Source organism: Leptinotarsa decemlineata, unplaced genomic scaffold, assembly GCF_025532065.1.
Source record: "Leptinotarsa decemlineata unplaced genomic scaffold, Ldec_3_MD MMD2_tig00026314_RagTag_RagTag, whole genome shotgun sequence".
NCBI lineage: Eukaryota > Metazoa > Arthropoda > Insecta > Coleoptera > Chrysomelidae > Leptinotarsa > Leptinotarsa decemlineata.
This window is the reverse complement of record NW_027412684.1, coordinates 15,538,760-15,562,698: the sequence shown is the minus strand read 5'-3', so window position 1 is coordinate 15,562,698 and position 23,939 is coordinate 15,538,760. Positions and strand designations below refer to the sequence as shown.

At 32.6% G+C, this 23,939-nt stretch overlaps 5 protein-coding genes across 10 annotated transcripts in view; 3 read left to right on the top strand and 2 right to left on the bottom strand.

Annotated features, from left to right (window-relative positions):
- Positions 1 to 58: 58 nt before the first annotated feature.
- LOC111502439 (tRNA pseudouridine(38/39) synthase) lies at positions 59 to 2,643 on the top strand. Its single transcript, XM_023156525.2, has 7 exons — positions 59 to 218; positions 279 to 403; positions 1,232 to 1,643; positions 1,749 to 1,896; positions 1,947 to 2,094; positions 2,172 to 2,315; positions 2,372 to 2,643. The coding sequence occupies exons 1-7, from the start codon at positions 144 to 146 to the stop codon at positions 2,595 to 2,597; spliced, it is 1,278 nt and encodes a 425-aa protein (XP_023012293.2). The 5' UTR covers positions 59 to 143; the 3' UTR covers positions 2,598 to 2,643.
- LOC111502438 (ATP-dependent DNA helicase DDX11) lies at positions 2,590 to 6,998 on the bottom strand. Of its 3 annotated transcripts, XM_023156522.2 has the most exons (11): positions 6,737 to 6,997; positions 6,576 to 6,639; positions 6,202 to 6,515; positions 5,783 to 5,949; positions 5,210 to 5,721; positions 4,891 to 5,018; positions 4,301 to 4,837; positions 4,007 to 4,247; positions 3,023 to 3,153; positions 2,755 to 2,970; positions 2,590 to 2,695 (listed from the first exon to the last, which is right to left on the bottom strand). In XM_023156522.2, the coding sequence occupies exons 1-11, from the start codon at positions 6,884 to 6,886 to the stop codon at positions 2,666 to 2,668; spliced, it is 2,490 nt and encodes an 829-aa protein (XP_023012290.1). In that variant the 5' UTR covers positions 6,887 to 6,997; the 3' UTR covers positions 2,590 to 2,665. The 3 variants fall into 3 exon arrangements, with proteins under 3 accessions (XP_023012290.1, XP_023012289.2, XP_023012291.2); XM_023156521.2 differs by having other exon boundaries at positions 6,202 to 6,639; XM_023156523.2 differs by lacking the exon at positions 2,590 to 2,695 and having other exon boundaries at positions 2,832 to 2,970; positions 4,011 to 4,247; positions 6,202 to 6,639; positions 6,737 to 6,998.
- A 1,129-nt stretch (positions 6,999 to 8,127) lies between these two features.
- Positions 8,128 to 14,187, top strand: Usf (upstream transcription factor usf). Of its 2 annotated transcripts, none has more exons than XM_023156518.2 (4): positions 8,128 to 8,359; positions 8,511 to 8,674; positions 8,870 to 9,126; positions 13,621 to 14,187. In XM_023156518.2, the coding sequence occupies exons 1-4, from the start codon at positions 8,331 to 8,333 to the stop codon at positions 13,981 to 13,983; spliced, it is 813 nt and encodes a 270-aa protein (XP_023012286.1). In that variant the 5' UTR covers positions 8,128 to 8,330; the 3' UTR covers positions 13,984 to 14,187. The 2 variants fall into 2 exon arrangements, with proteins under 2 accessions (XP_023012286.1, XP_023012287.1); XM_023156519.2 differs by having other exon boundaries at positions 8,130 to 8,364.
- A 785-nt stretch (positions 14,188 to 14,972) lies between these two features.
- On the bottom strand, positions 14,973 to 16,789 carry Vps2 (Vacuolar protein sorting 2). The gene is made up of 3 exons (XM_023156520.2): positions 16,544 to 16,789; positions 16,183 to 16,493; positions 14,973 to 15,939 (listed from the first exon to the last, which is right to left on the bottom strand). Exons 1-3 carry the CDS (start codon positions 16,709 to 16,711, stop codon positions 15,735 to 15,737), a joined length of 684 nt encoding a protein of 227 aa, XP_023012288.1. The 5' UTR covers positions 16,712 to 16,789; the 3' UTR covers positions 14,973 to 15,734.
- Positions 16,790 to 17,708: 919 nt separating this feature from the next.
- The window catches only part of LOC111502435 (V-type proton ATPase catalytic subunit A), a 7,158-nt gene continuing 927 nt past the window's right edge, over positions 17,709 to 23,939 (top strand). The window contains exons 1-10 of one of the 3 annotated variants that reach the window (XM_023156515.2): positions 17,709 to 17,845; positions 18,389 to 18,471; positions 18,524 to 18,636; positions 18,694 to 18,921; positions 18,973 to 19,110; positions 19,168 to 19,319; positions 19,871 to 19,995; positions 20,054 to 20,299; positions 21,227 to 21,418; positions 21,476 to 21,648. In XM_023156515.2, the coding sequence (XP_023012283.1) occupies positions 18,402 to 18,471; positions 18,524 to 18,636; positions 18,694 to 18,921; positions 18,973 to 19,110; positions 19,168 to 19,319; positions 19,871 to 19,995; positions 20,054 to 20,299; positions 21,227 to 21,418; positions 21,476 to 21,648 (1,437 nt within the window). In that variant the 5' untranslated portion in view covers positions 17,709 to 17,845; positions 18,389 to 18,401. Of the gene's footprint in view, positions 17,861 to 18,205; positions 18,333 to 18,388; positions 18,472 to 18,523; positions 18,637 to 18,693; positions 18,922 to 18,972; positions 19,111 to 19,167; positions 19,320 to 19,870; positions 19,996 to 20,053; positions 20,300 to 21,226; positions 21,419 to 21,475; positions 21,649 to 23,939 lie in introns of those variants that run through there. The other 2 variants (XM_023156516.2, XM_023156517.2) reach the window with 2 other exon arrangements.

The window sequence follows — 23,939 nt, the reverse complement described above, 5'->3', positions numbered from 1 at the left end:
GCCGGATAGCCTTAGATGCTGAGGCCATTAAACCGACAAGAAGAAGAGGAAATATCGAAACGGCAACACTGGCCGATGTCCCATAAAAGTAAGGTTATATACGTTAAATTGGTTGAAAAATAATAACAAATAGTAATTAAAAAATGGACAACAAAGTATGTGTTAAAAAACCCAATAAACTCAATGAAAACGAAGATTTTGAAAAGTATACCAAGGAGGTTGTAATTTTTTTTGTAACGAAAAGTTCATATAAATTTTCTTCAATGTTTAAATTTCAGGAGTTGATCGAGAAAATGAAATCCATAACGGCTCATAATCAACAGTTGAAAAATATAATAGCGAAATCATCCCTTAGTAAGGAGCAACGCCAACAAAATAATCTTAAACCATTCAACTTTTCCAAGTAAGTTTTTCTTTCATAAAAAAATGTCTTGTTTCTTTAATTTTTAATGTTCAGAGTTTCCAACCTTCTGATTCTCAAAGGTTCAAATCGAACTAATTTTTTTGGCTACTTGAGAACCCTCAGAATTCTCCTTTTCCATGTCTTTGGAAAACGCGGTGCCTCACAATAAACATGACGAACGATCCTTGTCCCTTTGTGCACTGTATACAGACAGCTAGATTTTTCATTATACAGCCATATTATGTTCAGATGTCCAGTGAGTTTCCAGTGAGTAATGAAGTTTTTCCTTTGTGTGCCCAGATGTAATTTTTCAGAGTTATATGGGCTGTATTTCAAATACATGAACTATTGGAAAAAAAGCTGTGGTCAAATAATTATTCAATAATGAAAAACTACATTTTGAAAACATTTTCTTAACAAAACAAACTTCCAAATGAGTTTTCATTGAAAATATAAACAGTGGAATAAGTGAACTTTTTGATGTTATTTTTAACATAATTTCTGGACCGCTTAATATATATTTTCAAAAGACTTTACTAACAAAATCTGAAAATAGAAGACAATACATCGCATTTTGTTTAATACCTAACTTTGATACACCATGTCTCTCCAGGACACTCTTTAGAACAATATTTATAGAAGCCCAATACATGAAACCTTTATAAAAAACATTTTTTGATAACTTCACTCCTTCGTCTCAAACTTCCGATGGAAGCCCAATGTGACACACACTGTATAATTATATGCATAATACATGTTAAAATATAATTCTCTTCTATACGTCCGTGGTGTACTTGAATAAAATAACATCCAAAACCCCTTTTGCAGATGTACCGTCAAACATATTGCTCTCAAATTGTACTACCTTGGTTGGGAGCACAAAGGATATGTGGTACAGGAAGATACCACAGATACCATAGAACATTACCTATTCGAGGCTCTTCTCCGAACAAGGCTAATTAAAGATCGTCAGTCATCAAATTATCACAGATGTGGTCGAACTGACAAAGGGGTCAGTTCGTTTGGTCAGGTGATATCAATCGATGTGAGAAGTGCGCTTCCCAAAGGTGCAGATGACTTGACGAAAGAAATAAACTATTGCAAAATACTGAATAAGGTTTTACCCAGCAGTATACAGTGCATTGCCTGGAGTCCAGTTGATGAGAGCTTCAGTGCTAGGTTTGACTGTAAAACCAGGAGCTATAAATATTACTTTCCAAAGGGAAGTTTGGATATTGAAGTAAGGAATGAAAACTGGAATTATTGGTACTTTCAGATTGATGAGAATCATCGATCTGTCCTTTGTTGAGCGTTTCTTTTTTTACAATGGTTTATCTGATTTCAGAGAATGAAAGTTGCCTCAGAAAAGCTACTCGGAGTCCATGACTTTAGAAATCTTTGTAAAATGGATGTTGGTAATGGTGTGACAGAATTCACTAGGAATATTTTGAAAATCAGTATCGAAAAGAGAAGCAAAGACGATTTGGAAAATGGTAAAAGAAAATGAGTATTCTCCAACATCTATGATTTTTTGTTATTCCAGATTATACAATATATGTGATAAATATCAAAGCAAAAGCATTTTTATGGCATCAGATCAGATGCATTATGGGAATACTGTTTTTAATCGGGCAAAGGAAAGAAGAACCTGATGTTATAGATGAGCTGCTCAATGTAGAAAAAAATCCTAGGTGACAATATTTATTGTGAAATAACTTTTTTTCTATGAGAATGATCATTGTTTTGTTTACATTTCTTTCGTTTACAGAAAACCAGAATATAGTATGGCAAGTGAAATTCCTCTGAACTTATATTTTTGTGAGTATGATGGTCTCAACTGGCAGTATGACAAGGAAGTCCTAGACCAGATTATAGAAAAGTTGAATTCTATTTGGACATTTCACGCAATAAAGTATATATTTTAGGATAGTTAGTAGTTCATATTTTCTAATTGAAATTATTCTTTAGGAGTGAAATGGTTAAGGACATGGTCGCAAGCTTGGAAACCGATAGGAAAACTTTGAGCATAGACTGTAATAAGGAAGAGAAATGTCTCAGCACTAATCTTTTTCAGAAGCCAAGTTCAAAAATATACATTCCCCTAATGAAAAGGCATACTTGTGACAGCTTGGAAGATAAAATCAAACATTTCACTAAAAGGAAAAGGATAGAAATTGTAACTAAAGCAAAATGAAAAATGGTCTATTAAAAGTCTTATAAAAATATAAAAGTTTATATAAGTGTGTAGTAGCATTTGTCAGATCAACTGTCACTCTTCTTATTTCTGAAGAACTGAAATAAAACAAGGATTTTTATTAGGCCCTCAATAAAATTACAGTAAATTTCTGTACCTCATCTACTGAAGCAAAGGCTTCATTGAAGTCGCCGACTTGCAACGATTTTTTAATCCAATTTGGTAAAGCATTCTTGACGGATGCCCTGTTATATCTCTCGTCTAGTAACAGGACTGTGGCATAGTCGTTTTTGTGTCTGACAGCTCTGCCGATACACTGATTGACTGCTTTCATGCACTGATTTTCATAATACTTTTGACCTGAGCCGGCACCCTAAAGAAAAATCACAATCATCATTGTGGGACTTGAATTATTATTAAATCACCTCTGTTTTGTCCAGATATCTCATTTTCTCTTTCAAATCCGCAGCCATTATGTTAGCATAAGGCAGTCCAACAACAATGACGCATCTTCCCAACTCGTCACTGAAATTAAGCCCTTCACTAAGTTTTCCTCCTGAAAACAAATAAATATAGTTTGAAAAAACTATCAAAGACGTTACGTATAGCGGCATCTGCCCGCGAATAGCTCAAGCAATAATTGATAGTTACGTACTGCGCCATCTGCCCGCGAATAGATCAAGCAATAATGCCGATAATTCAGTCGATACAGATCCCGAGCTTGAGAGTTACAAACAAACATACATCTAATCTGACTTGTTATAAATGTACTTTTTTATATAACATAGTTAAATAAATATTCTATTCTATTCATACAAACATGCATACAGGTGAAGCTAATATAAAGCATGTAAAAACGTTAATGATATAATAGTGGTTGATTACAGAAAGATTTATTTATTTATAAACATATAATTGGCCAGTCATCAGAATAGATCTGGTGTTATAGCTTACAAAGTATGCTTTGATTAATATAATCTTGTAGTTATTTATAACAATACCAAAATAATAAAAACAAAAAAACTTTATGTCAAAGACAGATCACATATATCTAAGAAATCTATTTTGAAATCTAAGAGGATAAATGCAAATAGTATTGAGAATACTAGGACTGAAATATTTAGTTTTGTTATAAAAGTATATGCGAATGATATTGAAAAATGTGAGAAAAAGCGACGATTGAGGAGATAAAAACAAAATCGTTGGGAGAGCTGGAAGACATTACCTATGTCCTCGAACAGTGCATACCAGAATTACTTAGAGGATTGGAAAAAACACTGACACAAGTTTATTATATCTGAGGGGGACTGACTTAAAGGGAACAAAATGGATATTGATGAATAAATATTTTTTTTAAAAAATTAAAATTCATCTTACTTTGTGAACAAACCTCATATATAATACTTTACCTACAACACTAAAGAGAAGTGCTCCAGCGCTTCCAGGCTTCCTAATAACTTCAGCATACTTTTCCAGAACAGAATCTACAGATTTAGAGTTTTGAGGTTCTCGAAACACAGCTCTCCCAAAATTTATATCTTTAACTTGCTGCCACACCCAATTCTCATAGTTATAAGACGGAAAAAATACTACAATGCCGCCTTTTACCTTTTCGCAAGCTTGTTTTATAGTGTTTTTGATATTGTTTCCCTGAAATACAAACAATAATAACTGCTTCCAAGTACAGAAATACTATATAGTACCATAGCCATTCTATTTTCAAAATTAAACAACAGACTTTCGTTGCTGGACCCTTTCGTGATGATTATTGGTAGAATATTTTCAGGAGGTACAATGTGATCGCAAGCAAAATCCATTATCCTCTCCGGACTTGCGCCAGCATTGATGAAGAGACGATCTTTGAACTCGCCAATTGGTTTCATGGTGCCACCTGCCACAATAACTGATCTGGCTTCTTTGACAATGTCACAAAAGTTCGAAGAGGGGTTCAATAGCAGAAATTGAAGTTTACATTGCAGTTTGTCCGTATTTTTCTTCAACAAGATTCTTCCATCTTCATAGGAGTACGTTAAGGATTCTAGAAAAGATAGAATGGCTAAAAGGGGGTTACTAGCAGGTGGAACAACAATTTTTTTGGGATCTTCAGCTTGAATCTTTTCTTCAGCTTCAGTTTTGATATTTTTACTCTTTTGAATGCTCGCTAGAAATTCTTTAACTCCTTTTTTTGCTGGAGTCTCACTAGTTTCTTCGACAGGATATTTGATTGCATAGCTTCGAATCTGTATGAAAAGAGTATTGATAAACACTTGATGTTTGATTTTTATTTCCCTACCTTTTGAGCTAATCTGCAATCTCTGCTAAATTTTACAAGCTTGAACATGTTATAATTATCTATATGGGCCGTTAGTACAAAATTTTCAACTGTGAATATATCTGTAGAGTTGTTTGTGCAACTTTTCTCTGAAATTATTGCTTCTATTATTTATTATCTCTATCTCTCAAATATAATACTTTGAAATATATTTAGAAAATGATTATTTCATTCTATTTTCCAATCAAAGGTAAATGTTATGTATTCGAAAAATCTGAGTTTTCTATTTTAATTTAAATCTAATGACAGTAAATAACTCAATTTTAAATAGAATACTCACCAAGCAACTGCAACAACTGGTTAACAACGAATATGAGCTGATTTATCATCAACAAGTTTTTGGCCGAAAAACGAGTACTGAACTTATTTTTGTAAGATTTCATTTGATGCAATGCATGGTAAACCTGATTATAGTTCAGATCAATATTGTGCATTTGAGCCAACGCCTCCAGTAGATTGTGGGCCTCATCTATGATGACGATATTATTTTTCAACTTAATCCCATTTGCTTCTCTGGTTGCTTTATGAAGGAGGGTGTTATATGGTATCAAAACAACTTCCGCATCTTCTGCTGCTTTTCTGCTGGCATAATAGGGACAGGCATTCATTTCCTTGGCACTCGTAACTAGGTCTTCGACGTCTTGCACCTCCACGAGGGCATACTCTTGTAATTCCTCAATCTTTGTTGATTTATAAAATGGACATGAACAAGATGAACCTTTCTGCTTTTTGACAACCTTTCCGTCTTGATCAACCTTTGGTTGAGGATTCTTTTTCTGTAAATCCAGGCATCTCCAGGGATCCAAGTTGAGAAAGATATATCACTGAAATGTTTGAAGAAATTTTAACTTACCTCTCGTTAATTAAAGCCATACTCTTCAGTCTAGACACATTGGGATTAACACAATACGTTTGTCTTGAAGCCAAAGAAATAACTCTTATGTCATTACAGAAAGGTGATTTTTTTATTTCTCCAACGAACTGGGACAGCTGTGAATGTGTTCTGCTAGCAATAAATATCTGAAATGAGACAAAATGAAACCCAAACCTCTTTCAGCAGTATAAACTATATACAGTACATCTATATACATAATTCCTTATAAACATTTTTGCTTGCTACAAAACAGGATGATTTACATTAAGTGAACATTTTTACAAAGAATGTCTTTCCTTGGAAAAAAAATTAATGGTTTGTTTCTTCTCTTGTTTGATTTACCGTATTGTGAATGTACTCTAAATATAACTGAGTGAGGAAAACAAAGAATTACCTACTTTAACTGGTTCATATTTGGAGTCTTGTTCATCTTCATCTGTTGAATAACCATCCTCATTCATATCTGGATCTTCTGGTAAGATATCATCATCCTCCACTTTTCTTTCATCTTGTTGATTTTCTGTGTCTTCATTGTTGGGTTTACTTTTACTGAAGTACTTACGCCTCTGGTTATCCTTCGATTTTTTCACCTTCTTCAGTTTTTCAATCTTCTGATCATATTGCAATATTTTTGACTGTCTGATTTTCAATGAATGCAGTTTGTCTGTTATTTCCCTTTCCTTAGCTTGAGATGCTAACCAGTCAGTTGTTTCTGAGGCAATTATTTGTTTTTCAATTTCAAGGTTTGCTACTGTTCGAAATAAGCACTCACGTTCAAATTTATTGTGGTCTTTCAGCCATCTTATTGCTCCGCAAATTATACTGAGTGATTTGCCCTGTAAATAGTTAACTATTGATCTTATTCTTATTTGTTTTACTTAAAGTGTATGAGAGAAAACCTAGTTTGTAACAGTAATTCTAAACCATACTCACGGTGCCTGTGGGACTCTCGAATATTCCTAATTTTCTGTTCTCTAATGCAAAATATAAGTTTTGCATAAACTTTTGTTGTATATCGTAAGGTGGGAAAGGAAAATCGAATTCCTCTGGTGAATCTAGTAATTGCAAATTGTCCTCGATCATTTCAATTACATTACTTGTTTATTTTCATTTTTGATTAACTTGTAACTTTAAAAGTAATATATAACCTCAAAAATAACTCCCGCCAAAATATGACATAAGGTCCGTTCGTTTGTAAAAAAGTTCAATTCATCATCACTTTCTTTTGGACACTGAACAGCCGATCATGAAGTGATTGCCGAACACCCAGAAATAATTAGTTAATTTTGTCGTCTTTCTTTTGGATAACACTTACACACACAAAATGAATTTTGATTTATTCAATATGATTTAGGGTGGTGTGCAAAAAAAATACTACTAAATGTTAAGACAAGTTTTTAAATTTCCTGATGTCAACAATGAAGGATACGATGGATTCATTTATTGGTCCATTCAAAACGTTAGCACATTAAGACAACGGAATCAGTTATGAAATATGAATTAACATAAATCTCTTAAACATTTTGCGATGTATAAATAACATTTGGTTTTGTGCAGCCGATTCGCTCTAGTGTGAATCTAAAAAATAAAATGTTATAGAAAAATTTTTAATTTTTCTAAAGGAAAATTGAAACGGTGCTCCTGCTTCTCCTACTTTTCTTCTTCCATTTTTAATAGGCCATATCGAATAACGATTTCATTTGAGCTAAACGTATTTTTTCTGAGTTGGCTACTTCGTGTATTCATCATCAGTGTTAGTTGCCATATGATGTTGATATTTCATTGTCAATTTTTGACAATGAATTTTAGTATGTTTCGTAATTTTTTGTTCTACTCTTGGGAAAGTGTTTTCAATAGGAATACTTTAATTGTTGACCAACAAAAAAATGGTATTCAATTAAAGGTTCTATGCATTCATCTGAATACTTTCTCACACAATTTTACTTTTTTGATAGTTAAAAAATTCATTTGACCAATGAAATTTTTTAAAAGGAAAAATGTTCCTTTCTATCTCTTCCTTTCTTGACTCTGCCCTCTTTTGGTGCAATATGCTAGCTCATTCGGGCAAAATTTTCCTTATTCGCAGAATGAATTTGTAAAGTCAAACGACTGTTGATATTTTCTGCGACAGAAAATGTGAAATGTTTGAAATAAAATTATTTTTTAACATTACTATACTGAATAGTGATTTTATTTGGAACACTTTTTTTTCACTCGTGTTCGTATATGGCTTTCACTTGATATTAAGAAATGTATTTGCTAGGTATGTCTGATGGATTACATTAACCAATAAAAATGCGCTAACGTTTCGAATGAACCAATAGATTAATCCATTGAAATTTTACGTTTAATAAAAAAAATATTTATTTTCCAACAACACAGAATATCAACGGAAACATCCCCTCTCGAGCATGCGCACATTCCTTGTACAGGTGCCATCGCATCACATGACCTGAACATTGGCCCCGTGACCAAAATTGAAGGAAAATTCAAAATTGTTTTGTACATTTCATAGGAATTCCGAACTATGGATATGCTAGATCCGTTAGAGCCAGGGTAAGGTGAATAATAGAAAAAAACTGTTTGCTAAACTGTTATGTAATGACCCGATTGTGACAAGGTCAAATTAGGCTTTTGCAGGGTACCCCAGAATATGTTAATTAGATAAATATTATTGATAAAGATAAACAAACAATTCGTTTTACAGAGATTCTGGCGAAGTGGATAGTAAATTAATGTTGGATGAAATTCATATCAAAGGACAAGTAATAGATAGTGATGATGAGGGCAATGTAGATCATCTCTCTCCTCAAACTTTATTAGAAACTCCTGGAGAGCATGAGGTGCAGTATTCTCTTCGATCACCTGAAGGTAGGATTTTTGAAAAAGGTGTATTCAAATTTTGTAAAGACAAGTCATATCACAGTTTCAATATTTGAAATTTGCATGTATTGTAAACCCTTTTAGTAATCTCAAGAATCTGAACAATGTTTTCTGTATATGTGACTTGCCATAATCATACTATATTTTGCATTATGATCAAATGAGCTACTCTACTAATTTCAGGAAATATGATAACCTATCGAGTGTTACAAGTTGATGACAATGGTGTTGAAGCAGTCCCCCAAATAGTAACCGCTGGGTCAACCGGTTATACAAACGCAGCAGTGCCTCAAGTATTGACAAGCAATTTGAATGGACAACTTTTTGTGATAGGAAATGCAAATGAAGTGTTTACGTCATCACCTGGTGGAACCCGAGCAATAGCACCTAGGTCTTCGCTTCTCGAAACTAATAACAGTGTCGTTACCAACATCAAAAAGGTAAAGAATTGATTCACTGGGTCATCTTGTTCTGTTTTCATATTATGGTTTGTTTATTTTTTCTACACAAACTATCTTTGGAGTTGCTTCATAGACTTGTAAAAATTTCTAATTTATAATCAATTACACCCTGCAATGAAACGGCTCCGAGTTCATTATTTAATAACGAAATTATTATTTCAATAGTGTATTCGCAACTAAAAAACAAAATGCCTAATTTTCATCAGGATGGTGTACCATAATAATAATGAAGCTATCCATGATAATAATTGAACAATTTTCACAAACATTTTTTTTCTAGACGCATTTCTCTAATACCGTAGCTTCCTCAGTAGAAAGCTGGTGAGGAAGAGAGGGAGTTATTAATTTCCATCAAGTAACGGGTCAATCCATTCACAATAATAATGAAGCATTCATTGCCCAACAGTAACAATCATTTACAGAGAAATATTGAATGAGAAATAAAATCGAGTATGTGTGAAAACATAAATTAACTTACCAGTAACAATTAATATGTGCTCTAAGTTTATTTTTCAACTCAACTGAAGTATAAGAGAATATATCACGATAGTCACAAATTTTGTTATAATTCATGCACATTGTGCAGTTTGCACCCGTTTATACATAAAACTGCATTTTTTCGAGGCACAAATAAGTTGATTTAGGATAGTAGTTCACGGGAATCCATTTTGTTGTTCAAGAGTTTGTACAGAAATTGTATGGAATTGTGTGGCCTGCATTTTGCTAAAGAAATAAAATGAATTATCTGTTTAAGCCTCTCAGTGAGTTTATTTTATCAATTTTGAGCTAATAAATTTCAGAAATTTTTTCTGTTCCTTCTCAACTTATTCACACAATATTTTTTCAGATACATAAATAAATTCTGTTTAGCAAAGTTAACATTACTTTTTATTTGGTCATGAATAGCACTTTCCGCATATTATGCAGGATTTTCAAAAAAGTGTGGAATCCGAAACATGCATCAACTGAAAAGTTGGTTGAGTAATAATTTTTCATGAATTTGCAATGGACTCTTGTAGCTTAATTAATATATCAAATTGGTATATATGTAAAAAACTGGTTCTGCAATAGTATATTTTTTCTGCTAGTTTCACAACATTTCTTTTTCTTTCCACAATAAAAGTTTTTTCTGTTTTTAGGTAAGCTTGGTTACTTCTAATAATTACTAGTAAGATGATTGAATGGACCTATACAAAGTTTTTCAATTTATTAACACAAGCGATTTCCACAAATATTTTTGAATTTTTAGAAAAGAAAGGTTTTGGCTTTATGAAAAATGAGAAATGAAACTTTCTACGTTATTTTAACACTTTTATTTGTAACGCATGTTGTTACTGCAGTTTCGTCATCTCCATCTTCATACAAAAAAATGTATTTCATAACTAATGTTTGGAGTACAAACTGAATGAGGAGAAGTTTTTTTATAATTTAAGGTTGATATAAAAAGTATACACTATACACTATACAATGAGTTATGGAGTACCCCATTTTTCAAGAGCTACTCAATATTGCAGACCATGATTAATGTGTTCTTCTTCATCATATGACAGATTAAACCTCGATAGTAAGATACAATAACTCACAGTCAGTTTGTAAAACTGAGTGTAACAAAGTTCTTGGTCTTTTCTTGTTTCTTCTTCATGTAAATAGTCATTCAATAATATGTAGACCATTTTCGGGAAAGGTTTTTGGCTTTCTACAACTCCATCTTGATACAAAAAATTTGGGAACCTTCCAAAGAAAGGAAGAAAGTAATCAATTTCAAAGATGGAGGAGTAGAAAGCCAAAAACTTTCACTCCTAAAAATATAACTCTTTCAATTTCATCTAGACCACGTTTATGTAAGAATGTTTGTCAACGACATCACAATAATGATATTCGTTCAGACTGGTGTCCTGGTGTCTGAAAAATAGATTGATTTTAAACATCAAATAACCTTATTAGGCACTCATTTAAATAAGAGTTTGAATATGAAGACACAAATCTGAATAAAGCCTTCCTCGTTGTTAAACAAATGGAATAAACTTTGAATACAGACGACTTCGAAACAGTAGTCGACTTATTTTTGAAAACAAAATTATTATAATGCGGAACATGAACATATTATTAGATATATTTCAAAATAAAGTTGAATCCTTATATTAGGGAAATGCTATTGTTCCCAAAAATGTTTTACCTGCCAACACCTAGAACCAATATGTTATTCAAATCTCCCTTATTTGTAGTAGTAGTAGTATTTATTAACCATATTGAATACACTCAGTACAAATGGCAGGTCACAGAATAGGTATACTAACATAAATGAGTCAAAATATATATGTATATAAAATATAGAGATGCCAGGAATAACAATTACAAACTTATAACAACAAATAGCTTCACAAAAGGAACGTAAATATTAAAATAAACATATATCTATACATAAATATTTGCTAACACACACACCACTTGTAAATATTCAGTGCTCGAAAAATTCTTCCATAGTATAGAAGCAATTTTGTAAAAGATATTTCTTTGTTTTGTTCTTGAAATTGTCATAGCTGCTAATGTCTTTAAGAAACTTTGGCAGCTTGTTGTAGATTGATATACAGTTATAGAGAGTTGATTTTTTGAAGGTTGCTGTCTTATGCTTTGGTATATCAAGAATAAATTTTCTTGAAGAGTAATTATTATTTCTTCTCAATATGCTGAATTCAGCAAAGTTATTTTTCACAAATGTTACGCATTTTAGGATAAATATGGAATGGAATGGTAGAATACGGTGCTCTTTAAAAGTGGATCTACAGGATTCCCTATGTTCCAAATTGAATATTAGTCTAATAAGTCTTTTTTGAGATATAAAAACTCTTTTGTACTCAGTTGATAGCCCCCAATTTGCTATTTGCTATAAATTTAATCAACTGTGACAGAAAGTAGACATTTATTCAACACCATTGAATATATTCAATAAAGAGATAAAAACCATTCTGTTTGCGAAGCAACAAATACTCATTTAAAATTTGGTTTTTTTCAATGAAGATATTATTGTTACCTATATGAATGTTTTTATATTCAACACTTTTATCCCAAAACTGTGTATTATGTTTTGCAAATCATCAAACACTTACTTGATATTTGTTAATTTTTTTTCCTTTTTTATTTAATATTCCATGAATGTATTATTACTATTATGATATGTATATATTTTCTATATTCAACAATGTCATCCCAGAATTGTATTGTGTCCTGTAATGGGGGTCTAGTGCCTGTTTGGACAATAAAAGTTTTTTTAAGATGATTATTTTTGAAAAGGAGTCATTAAAATTTACGTCTTTGAAAATATGTTTTAAAAAAATAAGGTTTTTATGTGTCTGTGTACATATACAAATTTTCATTTTATTTTCTTTCCATAAGTGACTATATTTTGAAATTTATACCACTCTTTTACTCATTTCTGACTGCATTTGATACTTGACTTATATCTGTAGCATCTGTAGCAACAATGACCTTGTCTGCAATATAAAGAAAACCAAGTTCATCTATTTCTTACCAAAAAACAGTACCTCAAATCTAGATCTAATGAACAACATCAATATGTGTGGTGAAACTCTGGAATACTGTCAGGTAGCTAGATTTTTAGGAATACTCCTGGATCAAAAACTAACATGGAGGCACATATCGACAGTTTATGTGTAAAGGTTGGCAGTGGAAACTACGCAATTCGGAATCTGCGAGACACTGTTTCTACAGAAGTTATAAAACTCATGTATCATGGACTGGTACAATCAAGGCTACAGAATGGATTGATCTTCTGGGGTAACTCTGCATATAGTGACGGCATTTTTAAGGTTCAGAAATGGGTCATTCGCTGTATGGACAAGTCTCGTCCACTGGACTTTTGTACACCGTTACCATTGCCGTGCCTCTGCATATTACAGCTAGTGTTATTCATCTATGATAATAAAAACCTATATCCAAAAAACTATGATATACATAATTACGCTACTCAGGGTGAGGATACTTTATACCACCCCTACTCTCGCTTGTGTGTGAGTCAGAATTCCCCAAAATACTTGGGTATTAAATGCTTGAATAAAATAACAATTTTTATATGGATCAATAAAAGTAGAACTGTAATGAGGAATGAACTACAAGGTTTCTTGTTGACTAGACTTTTTTGTCTAGTTCAATAAGTATTCTCATGTATTTAATCTTGTAAATCTGTATGTGTGAAAATTTTAGTGATGAATAAAACTATTTCTATTTCTATAATAATGGCGAATAAATGTTATATTCTATCATTTTGATTTGGAATCATACAAATTTTGTAAAATTATTTTATCTCACTTTAATGTATTTGGATTCACAAGGTTTATATTGTGGCGAGTTTATTGCAATTTTTTACTGTCTTTTTGCGAATCATGACTGTCTGTCTGTATTTCATAAAATATAATTTCAATATAATATAAGCTGTGATAAATCATTATTATTTAGAGGGACGAACGTAGACGAGCGACTCATAACGAAGTGGAAAGGAGACGCCGAGACAAAATTAATAACTGGATAACCAAATTGGCGACCATCATACCGGATAATTCGCCGAACGAATTACGAACCAGTGGTAACTACGACGGTCTATCCAAAGGAGGCATCCTGGCAAAAGCCTGCGACTATATAATGGAATTAAGGGAGACTGAAAATAAATATGAAGCCATGTCACGGGAGTACAAACAAAAGGAGCAAGAAATGGAGGCGTTGAAAGTGAAAACCACAGCTTTGGAGAGAGAAAATAGAGAATTGAAAGCCATACTGAAAAAGAATGGGATTTTGTATGTATCAAACGAATTGCCATCCTAGTAAGTGTAATAATAACTATGTTGTGAAACGTAAGTTATGAATATTGAGTATTTGTTATATATTTTTTATCTTATTTTTACTTTATAGTTGATATTTTTTAATTTGTTGTACAGATTTTGAAATGGGACTCTATTTCAATTCGAATATACATTAAATGGTTGATATATAGTTGAAATTATTGTACATAATAAAAACATATGTATACTCCAGAGTTTTTTGTCCATGTCCCAACACAATTTTTGGAATCCTTCAGTCAATGAATACTTGAGAATATCTATTTCTCGTTTAATAAACTGCCTCAAGATGATATTCTCTGATTGAATGTAATTATTTTTTGGATTGGTATTAATTGACCAAGTGAATTATGTATGTTGGATAAATATCAAACAAAATGTTTTCACCTTGCTAACTTGTTGCTTGAAAATTGAAACATTAGGTAAGTATAGATATTTATCAACAACAGAAGTTTCTGTTATAGAGGCATCCAAATTAGTTTGGGGATATATGATATACTCAACAAGTCAATAGATTAAAAATAGACACTGCAGATATGTGACCAATGGTATAGAGAAATTGATACATTATCAGGCCGATTTGTTCATTTCTTCCAAGTCTCCAAAAAACACTGCAGCTTCGTTTTCCCCCCATCTTTTTCATGACACTCATTCAAATCTACTTACTTCTCAATATAATACTTGATGCCTTGTTTTTCAATTTTTTATGTACTTCATATACTAGTTTTTGTACCGATACCTGTTGGACACCAAAAAACTTCACTGTACTTTTAATTCACTTGAATATGGAAAGGGTTTATATGGGTGAAAATTATTTCAATAGGTGTCACTAAATAATTTTATATTTGAGAATTTTTTGAAGTTTATACAGTGAATTTTCAGAAAATGGAAGCAAGATCCCATTCAGCAGTCATTTTTTTTTATAATTAAGACGTTTGGGTTAGGAACAGAGGTAAATTGTGCCAAAACAGTCGAAAAAATTATATAATATATTATAAAAATAGTAAATAATAGTGAAATATAACAAGTACTTCAACAATATTTAATACTACTTACGAATCATATTATTTTTTCAAGCACATTAGTTACATCTAAGAAAATGAAAAGATCGGTGTAGCTATTATATCTCAATGTTATTCTGATAGAGAAAAAAAAACATTAATTGAAAAAAACTTCACTGAACCACAGTGTAAGTAATTAGTTATTTGGACTGTGGAAGCATGTTATTAGTGACTACATTTGAGGATGTTAACTATTCAGCAAGTCGATTTGAACTACCAAATGTGTTATTTTATCCTCTTAAGTGAGTAAATTAAAGCTGTCAAAAATATATTTTAAAGCTGAAAACTATTTTTTAATAGTTAAAGCTGAAAACTATTTTTTAATATTCAAATAATGTGAATACTATGTCTTCCTTGTTAGCTTATTCAATTTTATTACATGATCCAAGAAAATTAATAAAAATTCACATGAAAACTACTTTCCTAGATGCCATGATGAACATTGGATTAGGCAGAGAAGTAGTTGTTTTTCCTCAGGCATTTACTAGATTTCACTGTGTAAGGAGCCTTGGGAGTGGTAAATGTCTCAAATTATTTCCTTGGAGCATGTATCTCTTTAACGGTAATCGGACTGGTTTTATTTCCCAAATAAACCAACTAGGATCAAACTACACTTTCGTCTGTGAGGCCTTCATTTTCTTAGAGAAACCTTTTCTTAGCAGATGAGATACCTAATTCATTCCCTTCTCAAATTATCTAACCTAGCTTGAAGATCAGCGTCGGCATCTGATAATCCTCCTCCATTTCCACCAGATGCAGCTGCAGCTGCTACGGGCTGTTTCTGACCAGTAGGTAAGGCGCCTCCAGTTTGGGGCAAGCCAGACAGAGTGTCCGTGAGTTGAAGACCCAGTTCGTCTAGGACTTGGTTAACAACAGCGTCACTGAAAATTGTTTGTTTAGTAAGCAATTCAGAACAATGAAAAGAGCAAAGAACTCCGAAGTTGATGCCAATAATTTTGTAATAAGCATACTTTTGATCACAGCATATATCAAAGAAATATTACACGTTTTTCAATCCATATTACCAGTGTACAATATGGACAGCATTGGACCTAATACAGAGTCTTGTGGAACTTGTACATCAAGTAGTGAAATGATTTATAACAATTATAATTATTACAAACCTTTCTTCTTCGTCGTCATCGCCTTCCATTGCGTCATCAATAGCATCGTTCATGACTTCTTCCTTCATGTCCATGATTTCCGACTGTTTTTCAAATTCTTGTAATATTCTTTGAATCTGAGGCAAATTCAGCTGGCGATTCATGCTTGCCATAGCTTTAGTAACACCTTTCATGGCTTGTGCCATAGCGTTTTGAGATCGAAGAGTTTGTATTTTGAGGGAAACTGCTTGAATGTTCGCTTTCATAAGCATGAATTTTTTAACATATCTTCTAGTTCTAACCAAATCTCTTGCCATAATTTTTACGGCATCCTATTGATTATACAATTAGTGATAAAATAGTAATTTTGAAAAGGTCTTACCATTTGTCCTTCTTTGGCTAGCTTTTTAATATCATTAATTATTTTCTTTTCTTGTTGTTCCATTTTCTGCCTTTCTCTGTCTAAATCTCTCATTGCCTTGTTAAGGGCTCTTTGGTTTTTGCGTAAAAGCTCTTCAGGTGTAACTTTCTTTCCAAAAAGCCACTCCATTTTTGTGTATAAACTCAAATTCAAAACTAAATTAAAAATGACTCATTATATTGACTGTCTAATTGACGTCTATCAATATCAATGTGTCACTGTCACCTGTCACTGTCAAATGTCAATGATTTGTGACTCCCTGCTCCCTAATAAAGAGGGTTTTGTTTTCAACGCCGCGCCGTCTCTTTTTTTCTTTAAAACGTTCAGATTTGTAGTCTACGATTTCTGCTTGAATTTGAATAACTTCCCTTCCAAACGCCAACGTCACTCATAGTTATCTAATGAATATCAAGAATATTGAAAACTATCAACAATAATAGAAGAATACCTACTTTAAATTTTGATTTCCCAATTAACAATAATATGGAATTCATAGAAGAACAAAAGTTTTAACGAAAGAAGCGCGCTCTCTGTGAAAAATTACTGCGTGAAATAACGATTAATGATTTATTTGTTCACCAGACACCACTAGGAGAAAGTTTTTTGGCAAGTCTGAAAATTTGGTGAAATTCATTTTGGTTTGATCAAAATCTGTTTATCCGATAACCAGCTGTCACCCTTATGATAACAAAAACCCTCAAAATGCCTTAACGAGATCTTACCTTCCAATGAACGATTCCTAGAACAGTTTGTACAATAAGCAGTCAAAATCGATAGTCCGGCCACTGTTTCACATAACAGATGATTGAATAGATAGAATCAACCACCCACGATAATTTATTAAGGAATGACGAAAAACTTTTTTAGGCTAATGGGAATTTTATTGCATAGTTTTATTCTATTGTGTACATCAATAAATATTTTACACCTTTTTTTACACAGATTGGATTAGTTAAAATTAGTATTTTAAAAAAAGACGAATGGGATTCTACGACGTTTTGATTGCATTTGTGATCATCTTCAGGTGATAATTTAATGATACCCTATTTCGAAGATACAAATATCCACGATTATGAACTAGGACTAGTAAAAAAACGTATATATTGTTTCCCACAAAAAAACAATATCGTGGGATGTCATTTGTCAGCAATTGTTAGACAGTCAGCTGACTGTCTTGTGACAAATTTACTTGCTTGGTTAAAAGTTGATAGTCCGTCGTCTTGCGAGTTGTGAATTGACTGGGTGAGGTTGAAAGTGATACAAGTGAGTTTTTTCTAGGTAATTTTTAAGCTTTCAACATTTCTTCTTAGTCCGAACCATAAAATATTTCATATAATCGATTCCATTCATCTTTTCCGTTCAAGAATATTCCTATTGATTTTTATCATCTTTGGGTTTCTTTTCTGAGAAGTTGTGTAGGAAAGTAATTAATGACTTCGTGTTTATTGTGAACTTGCTTTGGAACAATACATTTTATGCTCTATTCATTATTAACCCTTCAAAAACATCCTTTTTGCTTCAAAGCGATATTATGAAGGCGTAGTCCATAAGAATATAGTGTTTGTTGCACCATTTCAGAGGTGCGGCCCAACCCAATTGACAGTTGGCACATGATTTTGTACACATATGACAGCTAGCAAACCTTTTATTGTGGTTTGTACTAAGGGTTTAGTTTGTCATGTGACTGTTAATTATCTCTTGATTATTTCACAACTCTCTTTTCAAATTAGTGTACTTTTTGATCCCACGGGTATAGAATATTGTCAAATTCTCATCTATGTGAATAATTTAATTTCATATTTCCAGGCCTACATTCATAATGTCGAGATTAATTGCTGATGAGGAACAGGAATCACAGTATGGATATGTCCATGCTGTATCTGGCCCAGGTATGTTTTTCCTCAATATAATTTATAAGTTTTCATGTAACTTTTGTTCTAGTCGTTACGGCCGAGAAAATGTCAGGATCAGCTATGTATGAATTGGTTCGAGTAGGATACTATGAGTTAGTAGGCGAAATTATCCGTCTGGAAGGTGATATGGCCACCATTCAGGTAAATTAAACTCCTTAGGGCCCCAAAACAATTTTTTTTACTCTAATTACATTTTAGGTATATGAAGAAACTTCTGGAGTAACGGTGGGAGATCCTGTGTTGCGTACCGGTAAACCTCTATCTGTGGAACTTGGGCCAGGTATTATGGGTTCCATCTTTGATGGTATCCAACGTCCGCTGAAAGACATCTGCGACATGACGGAAAGTATCTACATTCCCAAGGGTGTGAACGTGCCTTCACTCTCCAGAACTATCAAATGGGAATTCAACCCAATCAACATCAAGGTAAGTCTGTCCAATCTGTTTGTATAGACTCATCTAATTTTATCATTTCAGTTGGGATCCCACTTGACAGGTGGAGATATTTATGGTATGGTCCACGAAAACACCCTTGTTAAGCACAAAATGATCCTCCCACCAAAATCTAAGGGAACAGTTACATACGTGGCAGAACCAGGAAACTATACCGTTGATGTAAGTAGGGAAATATAATTATGTGATGCAATTATTTATGGTAATGTGCTTTGACAGGAAGTTGTATTGGAAACTGAATTTGATGGAGAAAGGTCAAAATACACTATGTTACAAGTCTGGCCAGTTCGACAGGCAAGACCTGTTAGTGAAAAACTCCCAGCCAATCACCCGCTTCTCACAGGACAGCGTGTATTGGACTCTCTTTTCCCGTAAGTTATTTTCTATCAAGTGACTTATTTCTCAAGATTTGGTTGTAGAAATTTCATGAATTGCATTTAGGAATAAAACACAAACATATTTAAAATGAACAGTGTTTCTGTAGTTATAGCTTTAAATAATATAAATTTTTAGACATAACAGATGAAAAAGCATCAACAATTTTTTACATTTCATTCATTTCCCTTGAAGACAAATTTACATTTGTATAGGAATAATCACATAACAAAAACAAGACTCCACGAAATAGTTTAAATTAAAATGAAACAAGATATATAGTAAATGTCACAGTTGAAGATTTTGAATCACCAGCTGAATCATTTTGATTTACAGTTACAAGCAACTAGTAGGTTTTTATAGGAAAACTTCAAAAATGAAGAATTCAAGGAGAGTTGAAATACAAAATTCTTCAACAGTTCTTTTCAAGAAAATGAGTTAGGCTTTTTTGCAATACTGTTATGTGATGACTGTGAAATCGATATTCATGTACTAAACTTTTCAGTGATATCAAACATTTGTTGATAATTTTGAATTCGAATTCTAGATGTGTGCAAGGAGGAACCACTGCTATTCCCGGTGCTTTCGGTTGTGGTAAAACTGTAATTTCCCAGTCACTTTCCAAGTATTCCAACTCTGATGTCATTGTGTATGTAGGTTGTGGAGAGAGAGGTAGGAAATGAATCAAAGTCATCTTTTTTTTTATTATTGGCTTCAACAACAATTTCAGGTAATGAGATGTCTGAAGTATTGAGAGATTTCCCTGAACTGACTGTGGAAATTGGTGGTGAGACCGAATCTATCATGAAACGTACCGCCTTGGTTGCAAACACCTCCAACATGCCTGTCGCTGCCCGTGAGGCTTCTATTTATACTGGTATTACCCTGTCTGAATATTTCCGTGATATGGGTTACAACGTTTCTATGATGGCTGACTCTACATCACGTTGGGCTGAAGCTTTGAGAGAAATTTCAGGTAACCTAATAGTTCTAGTCTATTTAAACATGTTAATGTTGAATTTCAAATGGTTAACGGCAAAAATTCTATACACGACAACGGAAAGTTTGAATAAACTCACTTGTTAGGGATTTTATTAATAGAATTACTGAAATTACTGATAGCAAAATTCAAGATGATAGATGAAGTCATTGTAATTATAATATATACCCCCATATTTCTAATTTATGTTTATTTTTTACATGATTTGAGAAAAAATAGTTCAATCATTGGATAGTAATGGTCAGTTTGAGATTTTGAACTCTGAAATGGTTAAATGTATTTTTAAAGTAACTGGAACATTTATGCTAAATTCTCCTCAGTAGATTTCCCTCAAAAACTTTCATTTTTGAAATTATAAATAACCTGGCCGTTGCAAAATTTCCAAAGTTATGTTTACAATTTGGATATTTATCACTATAATAACACAAGACCTAATTTGTTCAATCAAGTAAACTGAGAATGGTTTAATAAACCGAAATTGGTCGTAACAAATAAGAAAATCTTATTGTTATTGATAATTGCTGATAGGTAGATGGATACGTTTATTTACTTCACAGAGAATTTGTAGTCCTACATGAAAACATTGTCAGAATAGGTTGTTTTTAAAAGCACGTCACAAAATACAAATATTGTGTTCAAAGTGTCACTACAGAGTTTCACAAGTTCAGTTTCTAACCGAAATGACTCTTGATTTCTTGGAAATAATGTGTCAATATTATGTTACTGTAATTTCAAACAGCTTATTATAATATTTATAAAACTTATTTTTTGTTATTATTATGAATATGTTTGTACAATAGGGTTTCCTCTTTCAAATAAATACTATTTGGTTTTTACCCTCAGTTTTTAATAGTTATGCTGTTTGACTTCAACAAGGTAAAGCATAGTGATTGTCTTTTGCAGGACGTTTGGCTGAAATGCCTGCTGATTCCGGTTACCCAGCCTATTTGGGTGCTCGTCTTGCCTCTTTCTATGAACGTGCTGGTCGCGTCAAATGTTTGGGTAACCCTGACAGAGAAGGATCGGTTTCTATTGTAGGAGCAGTATCTCCACCCGGTGGTGACTTTTCAGATCCCGTTACTTCAGCAACTTTAGGTGAACAATAAATTTTCAATTTACTTTAATCTATTAATCATAGGAGTTTTGTTACAGGTATCGTACAAGTGTTCTGGGGTTTGGATAAAAAACTTGCCCAGCGTAAACATTTCCCATCTATTAACTGGCTCATTTCTTATTCGAAATACATGAGGGCTCTAGACGATTTTTATGACAAGAACTTCCCAGAATTCGTATCACTCAGAACCAAAGTCAAGGAAATTCTCCAGGTAAATTTTTTTAAATTTATTTTGTCTATATCTTCGCTATACCCCCAGATCTGTATAAAAATGATGTTTCACTGACCAACTCGGCTTTCTCACTATGAAAACTCCTAATAAATATTGGCTGACAATGTTTCATGGTGAATTTTATCAGTTCGGTCTAAAGTTGTCTAATATAATATGGTTTGAAACCTCTGAAAGAACTAATTAAATTAAAATTATCTTTTAAAGAATTCGAACCATATATCATAATAGTTCAAGTCCGAACTTGAAAAATACAGTAATTCACAAGTGTTTTAATGAAGTTAATTTTATTTCAAAGCAAGGCAGAACGACTTCGGTCAATAGCCAGTTGAGCAAAATTGTAATTTTGTTCAATAAATTACAATTATTATTATTACAGTTAATATTGTTCAATTATCTGGAGTTACAGACAACGAATACATTTACCTTTGACTCCTTACACATGATGTGGGATTTGAAAGACATCTCACTGTCAAACTTTTTTTTGACCAGTCAATGAACATACTATATGATGATTTGAACTCAAAAAACAGCTCTATTGTACTCTTCTTTGATCTGAGTGAAGCGTTTGATACGGTTGATCACAATCTCCTAGTTGAGAAACTCTATCACATTGGTGTTAGAGGGACGCCACTAAATTGGCTCACATCGTATCTCGAAAATCGAAAACAAGTATTGATACTGGGTAATGCAAAATAGGAAGAGGAAACTGTAAATGTAGGGGTACCGCAAGGATCGCTACTGGGTCCAGTACTGTTCACTATTTTTGTCAATGATATCACCTCAACATGCAAACAAGCGCACAAAATAATGTATGCTCACGACACAACTATGATAGTGAGAGAAAACAACTTAGCAAAAACAGTAGAAACTGCCAACACCGTTGCAAACCAATTTCACACATGGTGTACCAGTACGGGCTTGTGTGTGAACAGAGAAAAATCAAATTTTATTTCATTCATTCCAAAAAACATCAATAATACGTTCTGCTCCCTGATTAGAATCGATGGCAAAAGTATTGAACAGGTTACATCAACGAAGTTTCTAGGTATTACCTTGGACCATAAACTAAGCTGGGAAACCCATATTAACAGCTTATGTAATAAACTGAGTAAAAACTGCTTTGTACTAAGGCAATTGAAGAATACAGTGTCAATGGACGTGCTGTTATTGGTTTACTATGGTTTGATACAATCAAATATATCCTATGGGTTGATATTTTGGGTAGGCTCAACTCAAATAGAAAAAGTATTTCTACAGCAAAAGAAAATTATTAGATGCATAAAAGGGGTACATCAAAGAATATCATGCAAAGAAATATTTACTGAATTATCTATTCTAACTGTGCCATCATTGTACATATTTCAAATTATTTTAAACATAAAAAAACAATTGGAAGTACTACCTACAAATAGTGCTCACCATAACTATAATACATGAAGTGCAGGGAATTTGCAGCAGCCGTTTTCGAGACTTGCCATTGGTCAATGCTCTCACATATACAAAGGCATCGTATTTTATAATTATTTCAAGAACAAATATGGAAGTGAAAAAAATTTAAATTATTTTTAAAACTTTTAAATCTCTTTTAAGTAAGTTCTTGCTGAAAAAAGCATTCTATTTTGTGAAGGAATTTTTAAATGACTGAATATGACCTTTTTTAAAAAATTTTAGCGTTGAAAGTAGGTTGTGTATGTAGAATAGTCTTATAAATAGGTATATATTCTGATTTTAATTGACTAGTCTAATGAAGTAGTAACATTTGTGTACCAAATTATTTTGTAACATATTATGTTCTGCTTTTACAGATGATTAAATTCTATTCTATTCTACTTGTCATTTTGTAATACTCTACAATCTTTGATGGATTTAATTGATGAGTAAATTTTCAAGTTTGCAAATTATAAGCAGTAAGTCAATTCATTTTTTTTTCACGAGACTATTGATAAGAAGTAGGAACAGATTACCATGGATTTTGACACTCTCCACAGTTAGTTCAGGGCTCATATATTATCATGCAAATTGCTGAGTGGTAATTGTCCAATTGAACATAAGATTTAGGCATTACTTTCAATGTCTTCTTTTTTTTTTATCTAAATACATTCCTGCTTGTTTCACCCAAAACATGTTGTTCCACTACTTTAAAATCGTGATTTATTTTACATTCCATTTTACAAATGAGAATCTATTCATAATTGAACAAAATTAATTGTCATGAAATGGTTTTCTCACCTCAAAATTTTGATATGTCGGTCTCTATGAGATATTCTAAA

Bases quoted from the DNA above. Each gene is read 5' to 3' on its own strand.
- LOC111502439 (XM_023156525.2), top strand. From the start codon at position 144: ATGGACAACAAAGTATGTGTTAAAAAACCCAATAAACTCAATGAAAAC. The intron at 1,644-1,748 runs GTAAGGAATGAA...ATCTGATTTCAG, and splicing joins AGGGAAGTTTGGATATTGAA to AGAATGAAAGTTGCCTCAGA. The intron at 1,897-1,946 runs GTAAAAGAAAAT...TTGTTATTCCAG, and splicing joins CAAAGACGATTTGGAAAATG to ATTATACAATATATGTGATA.
- LOC111502438 (XM_023156521.2), bottom strand. From the start codon at position 6,886: ATGATCGAGGACAATTTGCAATTACTAGATTCACCAGAGGAATTCGAT. The intron at 5,950-6,201 runs GTAGGTAATTCT...GTCTCATTTCAG, and splicing joins CCAAATATGAACCAGTTAAA to ATATTTATTGCTAGCAGAAC. The intron at 3,154-4,006 runs GTAAAGTATTAT...ATTTGTTTTCAG, and splicing joins ACTTCTCTTTAGTGTTGTAG to GAGGAAAACTTAGTGAAGGG.
- Usf (XM_023156518.2), top strand. From the start codon at position 8,331: ATGGATATGCTAGATCCGTTAGAGCCAGG. The intron at 8,675-8,869 runs GTAGGATTTTTG...TACTAATTTCAG, and splicing joins TTCTCTTCGATCACCTGAAG to GAAATATGATAACCTATCGA. The intron at 9,127-13,620 runs GTAAAGAATTGA...ATTATTATTTAG, and splicing joins TCGTTACCAACATCAAAAAG to AGGGACGAACGTAGACGAGC.
- Vps2 (XM_023156520.2), bottom strand. From the start codon at position 16,711: ATGGAGTGGCTTTTTGGAAAGAAAGTTACACCTGAAGAGCTTTTACGC. The intron at 16,494-16,543 runs GTAAGACCTTTT...TATAATCAATAG, and splicing joins TAGCCAAAGAAGGACAAATG to GATGCCGTAAAAATTATGGC. The intron at 15,940-16,182 runs GTTTGTAATAAT...AACAATTTTCAG, and splicing joins GATGACGACGAAGAAGAAAG to TGACGCTGTTGTTAACCAAG.